Source organism: Apium graveolens, chromosome 8 (genome assembly GCF_009905375.1).
Source record: "Apium graveolens cultivar Ventura chromosome 8, ASM990537v1, whole genome shotgun sequence".
NCBI lineage: Eukaryota > Viridiplantae > Streptophyta > Magnoliopsida > Apiales > Apiaceae > Apium > Apium graveolens.
This window is the reverse complement of record NC_133654.1, coordinates 40,642,373-40,652,897: the sequence shown is the minus strand read 5'-3', so window position 1 is coordinate 40,652,897 and position 10,525 is coordinate 40,642,373. Positions and strand designations below refer to the sequence as shown.

At 34.7% G+C, this 10,525-nt stretch overlaps 1 protein-coding gene across 1 annotated transcript; it reads left to right on the top strand.

The window, feature by feature from the left end:
• Positions 1 to 210: 210 nt before the first annotated feature.
• Positions 211 to 1,551, top strand: LOC141676638 (acyl-CoA--sterol O-acyltransferase 1-like). The gene has a single exon (XM_074482330.1). The coding sequence runs from the start codon at positions 274 to 276 to the stop codon at positions 1,336 to 1,338; it is 1,065 nt and encodes a 354-aa protein (XP_074338431.1). The 5' UTR covers positions 211 to 273; the 3' UTR covers positions 1,339 to 1,551.
• Positions 1,552 to 10,525: the final 8,974 nt, after the last annotated feature.

Sequence of the window (10,525 nt, the reverse complement as noted above, 5' to 3'; positions counted from 1 at the left end):
AATAAAAATTTAAACAACATATTTAATTTAAAAGAAAAAAAAATAAAACGAATTAAGCAAATGTGTACTCTATCGGAGCGGGTGCCGAGCCCGTCCCCAAAAGTAAAAAAACACGGAGGGTGAAACTTTCTTGGCTATTGGGCTGGCAGCTAGCTATACATCTACATCACTAATTTATTGACCTTAAATAACAAGTATAAATAAATATTTTAAATGCATAAATAAATAATTAATGTTCCTTCATCAGTTGTGATAACTGAAAGCAGAATCAAGATGGAAGGAGAGCTCAACAACTTTGCAATGGTATGGATCACAGTCTTGGCATCCCTATGCTATTGTCACACCATAGCCAAGTTCATTCCCAAAGGTACCACTAGATTTCTAACTACACTTCCAATCTCAATCCTTTTTATTTTTCTTCCTCTTAATCTATACACAATGCATCTTGGAGCTACATCTTCATTTTTTATATCATGGTTAGCAAATTTTAAGATCCTCCTCTTTGCCTTTGACAAAGGTCCTTTATTTTCCAACCCACCAATCCCATTATCACTTTTCATACCACTAGCTTGTCTCCCTATCAAAATAAATCATTCTTCTGAACAAGTTAAACAAAACCAGATCCCTTCCAAACCAAATAAATCACATCTTAACTATTTCACAAAGATCTTGTTACTAGGGTTTTTAGTGAAGATTTATGATTACAAAGAAAACTTTCATCCAAATTTCCTTTTGTTTTTATATTGTTTCCATATATATTTTAGTCTAGAGTTGATTTTAGCTATGTTTGCTGCATTGGCTAGAGTAGTAATGCAAGCAGAATTGGAACCACCATTTGACGAGCCTTACCTTGCAACCTCATTACAAGATTTTTGGGGTAAAAGATGGAATTTAATGGTTACTAATATCCTAAAACCGACCATATTCGAACCGACTCGTTACGTGTTTACGGGCCTAGTCGGAAGAAAATGGGCTGTATTTCCTAGTGTATTTGCTACATTTTTTGTGTCTGGACTCATGCATGAGCTGGTTTTCTATACCTATGGAAGACAAAACACAAGATGGGAAGTTACTTGGTTTTTTCTCATTCATGGAGTGTCTTTGGGTGTTGAAATGGGATTGAAGAAACTTGTGAACGGGAAATTCCGATTGCCGCGGACAGTGTCAGGACCTCTGGCACTAATTTATGTCGTGGTTACAAGCTTTTGGCTATTCTTTCCACCATTTTTACGAGGAAATGCAGATGTCAAAGGTTGCCAAGAGTTTCTTGCTTTTATTGAGTTTGTTTGGCATGGTAGACTTGTTAGCCCAAATCAAGTTTCTTGTCCATATTTGTGAAATATCAGGGTAGAGGTTCACAATTTGTCTACCACGGAATCATCAACTTATTTAGTGGTTAACACGTGTTATTTAGTCCTAGTTTGTTTGTTTCAATGTCATCGCAGTTGATTAAATTATAAATGAGTTACGGTGCTGATTTGTTATATATTAAGGCTCGGTTTGGAATTATTGTTGCAGACTGAAAAAGTGTAAGGGAGGGAAGTATTTGGTAAATTTTAAAATCTGCATTGAAAAGGTCTAAAAACTGCTCTTATCCATTTTTTTGAAAAAAAGTGTTTTCAGCTTTTGCAAGAATTAATAATTAGTTTCATCATCAAACATTTTCAAAAATATTATTTTTATATATTATATCTCAAAATATGAATAAACGAAAAAAAATACCAAACAGTCATAATTTTCCTGATAACATTTTTTCTTCCGGCACTTTTTCTCAGAGCGCAACAGTTTTCAACAGCACTCCCAAACGGAATCTAAATTGGACAAAGAAATTTTAAGTTTTAAGATTTTTATGGTTATCTTAAAAAATAGAAACTAAATTACCGTGATCACACATCACAAATTACTTAGTAGTTATGTAAGTATAAAATTATTAACTTTTCCCAAAAATAATTATTTTGCAAAATAAATAACAAACAAATACAAATATTTTATTTATCGGGAAAGTTCTAGTTGTAACTTAAGTATATGAAAAGTTTAAATTTCCTATGTAATTATAAAATTGACAAAATTAATGAGGCCTTATTAATGTCTAACGGAAAATATTGAAAAGAGAAAATCACTTACCAATCTGACAAAAATTTAGCATGATGCACACATTTCTTCAAATTATGATTAGAAATGCATTGATATGTGTACAGTGTATACATGTTGAATTGTGCTAGATACTTCAAATTGACTCCCAATTTTTTCGCGATATGTGTGCCATTATATTTGCATGTTTATAATAATTCGTGTGCACATGCTGAGGTCACATTCTATTACAAAAAAGGTTACCGACTATACGTAACGTAAATATTTGAAAATAATTTTGGGAAACAATCGATATACCTAACATTTTCATAAATGTTTGCTAAGTAACAATTCAACAAAAGAGCAGGGGTGTACACGGATCGGGTTGGGCGGGTTGGGAGAATTTAGCAACCCAACCCAATTAGTTCGGGTTTTCAAAATTTCAAACCAACCCAGACCGTTTAAATTTGTAACCCAAACCAATTTGTATTGTTCGGTTTGGTTCGGTTTGGATCGGTTTGATCGGTTTATTAAATATACAAAATTAATATAAAAAATTATAATAAAACATAAGGTTTCAAAGTTTAAAACACTTGAAAATAGTTCAAAACAATATTACAATCCTCCATATTAAATAGTCTTAAACATCTAATTTTCGACATCAAAAGTACTAATAATATTGCTTACGCTTTAAATATTGGAATGAATCATAAATGCAAAAAATATAACACTAATCAAACATCTATTGTTGTTACGAAATAAATTATGAACACGGAGGTTATAAGTTACATTTAGAGTTAGATATATATGGATCTATGTAAATGGCCTAAATATAATTTTGGATTAAATTATTAGCATGTACATATATATTTTAATCGGGTTGGGTTGGATTGGTTTAAAATTATCGAAAACCATATCCAAACCAATTAAATCGGGTTGGCATTTTTTCAACCCAACTATATATCGGGTTGAAAAAAATCGGTTTGGTTCGGCCGAAATAGGGTCGGTTCGGTTTGGATTGGTCGGGTTGGCCAAACCGTGTACACCCCTACAAAAGAGTATACACTGTGCATATTTTCCGGTATTTTCGGTTTTAGATTTCACATGCATCCCTCCTAAATTTTATAAGGTTTTTGTAGTTATAGATGTAAAAAAGTCTATTGAGTCGAATTTTATGTGGATTTTAAAAAGCCTGATTTTCTAAAAGTGAATTGGGTCGGGCATTTTAAAAGTCCGGTGGAGTCAATTTCCTTTAAAATATGAGTTCTATTTTAGATCCGCGGTTGGGCTGGATCAGGTCGAACTAGACTTTTAACCAAATTTTTTTATTTATATATTAAACATTAGTTTAAAATTTATGTCTCGACGTATGAATAGTTTTAATATCGAAAGAAATAATATCTTGTTGGATATATTTGAGATTTCATGTCTAATATGTTTCATGTTTAGTTTTCAGATCTTAACATACAGGAAATATCAGTTCTTACTGTAATCAGTACTTACGGGAAGTCAGGACTTCAGGTCATATCAGAACTTAAGTAAGGGAGGACTTACAGTTAAGGAAGGAAGCTGATTAACAGTAGAAGATCGAGACTAATACAATAAGAAGATATGCAAGGAAAGAGTTAGAGGACTATAAGAATTATATAAGATATCTGATTGATATATTTTAGGAGACAGAATTATATTCCATATCAATTAAAAGTTATCTTGTAACTGTATACTATATAAACACAGACATAGGTTTATACTATATGTGTTATCATTATCGAGAAGATCATACATTGTAACCTAGCAGCTCTCGTGATATTTGTTCATCACTGAGAGAGGATAGTTTCATTGTAACAGAGTTTATTATATCAAATACATCTGTTTTCTGTTACTTGTGTTCTAAATCGATTTGATTGTATTCTACACTGTATTCAACCTCCTTCTACAGTGTTTTGTGACCTAACAAGTGGTATCATAGCCTATCTGTTAACACACATACAGTAAAGATCCAAAATAATCATGTCTGAAGAAGCAGAAAATCCAACCAAGCCCGCCAAAACTGAAGAAACTCCAAAGATTCAAACCCACAGTCGAAATGAGACTATTAGGGTTCCCATGTTGAGACCTTCTGAGTATCTCATATGGAAAGTGAAGATGGCTATGTTTCTGGAAGCTATAGATCCAGAATACTTTGACAGAATTAATGAAGGACCACATAAGCCAACCAAGCTCTCTGTTGTAGTTGCAGATCAGCCAGCAAAGACCGTACCAAAGGAGAAAAGTGAGTATACAGCTGAAGATATCTCATCTATTGCCAAGGATGCAAAGGTAAGGCATTTGCTGCATAGTGCCATTGATAATGTCATGTCAAACAGGTTAATTCACTGCAAGACTGCAAAGAAGATATGGGATGCTTTGGAGACAAGATGCCAGGGAACTGATGCAATCAAGAAGAACAGGAGGACTATACTCACTCAAGAGTATGAGCACTTTGACTCAAAAAGTGATGAGTCATTAACTGACTTATATGACAGGTTTGTCAAACTCTTGAATGATCTGTCACTGGTGGACAAGGAATATGATCTTGAAGATTCAAATCTAAAATTCCTTTTAGCTCTTCCTGAAAGTTGGGATTTGAAGGCTACTATTATAAGAGACAACTATGCTCTTGATGAAACTACTTTTGATGAAATTTATGGTATGCTCAAGACTTATGAACTTGAGATGGATCAAAGAAGCAAGAGACAAGGGAGAAAGTCAAGAACAGTTGCTCTTAAGGCTAAGGAGGAATTCCCCAAAGTGGCTTTCTCAAAGAAAGAAAAAGGAAAAGCTCTCATCACAAAGTCTGATTCAGAATCATCAAGTTCTGATGATGATGATTCAGAAACTAAAAGTTTACTTGAAGTAGATGCTGATGAAGAGATGATGAAATTGTGTGCTCTTATGGTGAAGGGTATCACAAAGATAGCCTACAGGAAATTCAGAAGGGGAAATAAGTTTTTTCAGAAATGTGGAAGTTCTGATAAGAAGGGATTCAGAAAATCTGAAGGCAGAGGATGAAAGTCTGACAGAGGAGATTACTCAAATGTCAAATGCTACAATTATGGTGAAAGAGGCCACATATCCCCTGACTGCAAGAAAGGAAAGAGTGACAAAGGCAAGACACTTATCACAAAGAAGAAAAGCTGCACAGACACTTCAGATTCTGAAGATGAGGTGAACTATGCCTTGATGGCAAATGCTGATGGCAGCCCTGAAACTGTTGAGTTAAAGATACCTCAAACAACTTATGCCTTTCATACTGATGATATTACTGAGTTGGGATTATATCTTAAAACCATATTTATTAGCTACAGAGATCAAACTTTAACATGTGAAAGATGGAATGATTATTTAGAAAAAGGAGTTAGTTATGTTCCATCAAACTCAGAAAGAGAGAGATGATGCTTTTTATGTTAGAGATGACATGCTGAAATTGAATAAATTTCTAAAAACTGAGTTAGAAAAAGAAAAAGAGATTATCAGGACTTGGACTAACTCCAGCAGAACAACTCAGAATTTATTAAGTAGTGGAAACTGGAAAGAGGGCTTAGGTTATGGAGATGACAAAAGTGAAAAGGGAACTGAACAAATTGAGCCAATTATTGTTAAACAAACTATTAAGCCAAAGGTAAATCCTGTTAAGTTTGTAACTAAAACTATAAAGTCTGATTCTGAAAAGATGAAAGAGTCTGTGACAGAAGTTAAGGAGAAGTCAACTTCTGACAAATTAGAACAGGATAAACCAGCTGGAGTCAACATAGGCTTAATGACAAAGAAGCAGCTTAAGCATAAGCTGAAAGAAATAAGGAATGTCAACAAGGTTAAGGCAGCTAGGAAAAATAGGAATGGAAAGGAAGGTGTGAATAAAAGCAATAATTATATGCCTGTTCCTAATGCTCCTAGAAAAAAATGTTATAACTATGGAAACTCTAACCATCTTGCTTCTTTTTACAAGAAGAATAAGAATATAAACTCTTTATCTCCTAAGTCAGGAGTTAAGAGTCAGTCTATTAGGTTTGAGCCACAAAATCCTTGTTTTCATTGTGGTAGTTTATGGCATTCCATTTATACTTGTAAGGAATATCATAGTTTATACTATGATTATTATCAAATAAAACCTTCTTTGAAGAAAGTGTCTTTAATTCCTTCTAGTGTAAAACCTGAAGCAAAGTCTGATATATGTTCTGATAAACAACATGTTAGCATAAACTCTGATATTAAATCCGCTGCAAATGCTAACAAACTTAATAAGGCCAAATGATCCAAGCAAGTCTGGGTCCTTAAAACTAACCATTAGTGGTCTTTGTGATTGCAGGGCAACAGGAGAAACATCCTAGTACTGGATAGTGGATGTTCAGGATATATGACTGGAAATAAAGCCCTACTCTCAGACTTTGTGGAGAAATCTGGCCCAGAAGTTTCTTATGGAGATGGCAACATGGGAAAAACTCTGGGATATGGCAATATTAATCTTGGGAATGTCATCATTGAAACAGTAGCTCTGGTCTCAGGACTTAAACACAATCTGTTGAGCATAAGTCAAATATGTGACAGAGGTTATCATGTAGATTTCTTTGAAGAACACTGTGAAGTTATAGGCAATCCTACAGGCAAAGTGGTTCTAAAAGGTTACAGGCATGGTAACCTTTATGAAGCCAGACTTTCAACAAGTACTGATGGTTCTGCAATCTGTCTGTTGAGTAGAACATCAATTGAAGAAAGCTGGAATTGGCACAAAAGACTCTCTCATTTGAACTTCAACAACATAAATGAGCTTGTAAAGAAAGATCTTGTGAGAGGACTGCCAAAATCAGTATTTCTTTGAAGAACACTGTGAAGTTATAAGCAATTCTACATGCAAAGTAGTTCTAAAAGGTTACAGGCATGGTAATATTTATGAAGCCAGACTTTCAACAAGTACTTATGGTTCTGTAATCTGTCTGTTGAGTAGAACATCAATTGAAGAAAGCTGGAATTGGCACAAAAGACTCTCTCATTTAAACTTCAACAATATAAATGAGCTTGTAAAGAAAGATCTTGTGAGAGGACTGCCAAAATCAGTATTTGCTCCTGATGGCCTTTGTGATTCATGTCAAAAGGCAAAACAAAGAAAATCTTCTTTCAAGAGCAAAACTGAGTCATCAATTCTTGAGCCTTATCACCTACTACATGTTGATCTATTTGGTCCAGTTAATGTCATGTCTATTGCAAAGAAGAAATATGTTATGGTTATAGTGGATGTGTTCACAAGGTACACTTGGGTGTACTTCTTGTACAAGAAGAATGAAACTGCATTTACTCTAACTGATCATGTCAGACAGCTGGATAAGTTGGTCAAAGATTCTGTTAAAATAATAAGGAGTGATAATGGCACTGAGTTCAAGAATTCGATTATGGAAGAGTTCTGCAAAGAGCATGAAATCAAACAAGAATTTTCTATACCTGGAACTCCACAGTAAAATGGAGTTGTAGAAAGAAAGAACAGGACTCTCATTGAAGCTGCACGAACTATGCTTGATGAAGCAAAGCTACCAACCTATTTTTGGGCTGAAGTTGTGCAGACTGCTACACTCATAAACAAGCATGGAAAAACACCATATGAGATGGTGAAGAAAAAGAAGCCAAATCTGAAATACTTTCATGTATTTGGTTGCAAGTGTTTTGTTCTTAAGACTCATCATGAGCAACTGTCAAAATTCGATCTAAAAGCTGATGAAGGAATTTTTGTTGGATATCCACTTTCCACAAAAGCCTTCAGAGTCTACAATTTAAGAACAAGGGTTGTCATGGAATCTATCAATGTCTCTTTTGATGATAAGAAGATTACTTGACTTGAAGATTTCAATGATCATGATCAGCTGAGATTTGAGAATGAAGACTTAAATTCTGATTCTGTAAATTCTGATGACTTAAAATATGAACCTGTAAGTACTGATATCATTGAATCTGTGGTAACAACACCAAAGGAAAATGCACCTGTCTAGGGGGAGCAAACTGAAGATCCTACCACATCTCAAGACTCTAAAGAAGCATCAGAATCTGTCACTGGCTCTTCAAGTGCTGATTCATCTAGTTCTGATGAGCTAAATTCTGATAATTCTGGAAGCTCTGATAATTCAACTCCTGAAAAATCAAACTCAAATTCTGAAGTCTCAGAGAGCATAACTACAGGGGGAGCATCAGAAAATGCTGATGGAGACAGCATAGATCATGGGGGAGGATCCAGTTCTAGAGATCGACTTCCATCTGCAAGGAAGTGGACTAAATCACACACACCTGATTTAATCATTGGAGATTCTGAAGCAGGTGTCAGAACTAGAACTGCAACTTCAAATGAATGTCTCTATCATTCCTTTTTTCTCTCAGACTACACCAAAGAAAGTGAAAGAAGCTCTTCAAGATGCTGATTGGGTGCAAGCAATGCAGGAAGAGTTAAATGAATTTGAAAGAAATAAAGTCTGGACCCTAATGCCAAGACCAAAGAATAGATCTGTTGTGGGCACAAAATGGGTGTTCAGAAACAAAACTGATAGTGATAGCATAATTACAAGGAATAAAGAAAAGCTGGTTGCTAAAGGCTACTCTCAACAGAAGGGTATTGATTATGATGAAACATTTACACCAGTTGCTAGATTAGAAGCCATAAGGATTGTTAGGTCACACACACACTGTAGAGGGGGTGAATACAGTGTAAAGTACAATCAAATCGAACTTTTAATAACTCAAGTAACATAAAACAAACTTTATTGAAACAATAAACTATGTTACAGTATGGAACTGTTACCTCTCAGTGATGAACAAATATCACGAGAGCTGCTAGGGTTACAATGAATAATCTTCTCGTATATGATAACACTTATAGTGTAAACCCTATGTCTGTGTTTATATACTACACAGTTACAAGATAATCGCTAATTGATATGGAATATAATTCTGCTTCCTAAAATATATCAATCAGATATCTTTTCTTCCAAGTATTCTATTCTTCATAGAATTCATTCTTCATGCATATCTCTTCTTATGTTTGTCTCGATCTTCTTTCCTTTAATCAGCTGATGTCCTTATCTGAACGTCCTTCAGTACTTAAGTTCTGATATCCATCTTCTGATGATTATCTTCTGATAATATAAGTACTGATATCCTTAAGTCCTGACTTCCAGTAAGTACTGATTTATCCTGTTTAAGTAAGATCTGAAAACTAAACATAAATCATATTAGCCATGACATTATCAAATATGTCTAACAAGGATCTTTTTGGCTTATGCTGCTCACAAAAAGTTTAAAGTCTTTCAAATGGATGTGAAAAGTGCTTTTCTCAATGGAGAATTGGAAGAAGAGGTATATGTTGAACAACCTCCAGGCTTTGTAGATCCAAAATTTCCCAATCATGTCTACAGGGTTGACAAAGCACTTTATGGCCTTAAGTAAGCTCCAAGAGCATGGTACGAGACTTTAGCTCAATTCTTCTGGAAAGTGGATTTCACAGAGGCACAATTGACAAGACTTTATTCTACCTCAACCATGGAAATGACTTGTTAGTCCCTTAACAATATAGCAAGAATTACAGAAGGGGTGTGGCGCCCTCCAAACCCGGGTCAGAAGTTTGGGGTCCACACACGCACTGTTTACAACCTGCTTATAGCAATAATGAAGATAATAATAATATATATACAGTGACCCTACTTACCAACTACCACGGATCGCAACAGGTTAAAGTATGCACACAAGCCAAACACACTAATATATTACAAACCGTTCAAATCCCAACTATTCCAAACTCAAACTGAATATTAAACATATTACAAACTTTTACAAATTTACATTATTTCAAAAGAAGCCTACTAGTTCAACTTTAACAGCCTTAATCCCTAGCTCTCGCACTGGACTGGGGATCTTTGCTACCAACTGGTTCCTTTTTAACTGGAAAGAGTATAAACAACATCGCACAAATGAGCTAACTAGCTCAGCAAGTCACAATGACAAAACTGAGAATAATGATCATCAAGTGAATATGGTTATGATATCAAGTGAACAATGGATTATGATTTAGAATTGGATATTATACTTTTAATTTAAAAACCAAGGTTAGGCTGTTGATCAGTCACGCACTAACCCCGAGCAAAGCATACATCATTGCTCTAACTACTGGATCCAAGGCACACATTGGCCTAACTTGACCATTATATGGTCTGACCACGAATCTGGTCCACAATTTTATAAAAATAATCCAATTCTAACATAATAACAAAATTAAACAATATTAAACAATAATCAGAATCATTAACAACAGTGAGTGTTTAACAATGAAAGGGTTTCAACCTTTGTGTGGATCAACAAGGTACTTTCAAGGCTTGGATGTTGGGTAATGAAAGAATTGGATAACAAAGGAATCAACATTTCAGGGTTTCCAAAGTTTTGGGCT

What these genes read in the sequence shown, in the direction of transcription:
- LOC141676638 (XM_074482330.1), top strand. Translation starts at nt 274, where the DNA reads ATGGAAGGAGAGCTCAACAACTTTGCAATGGTATGGATCACAGTCTTG.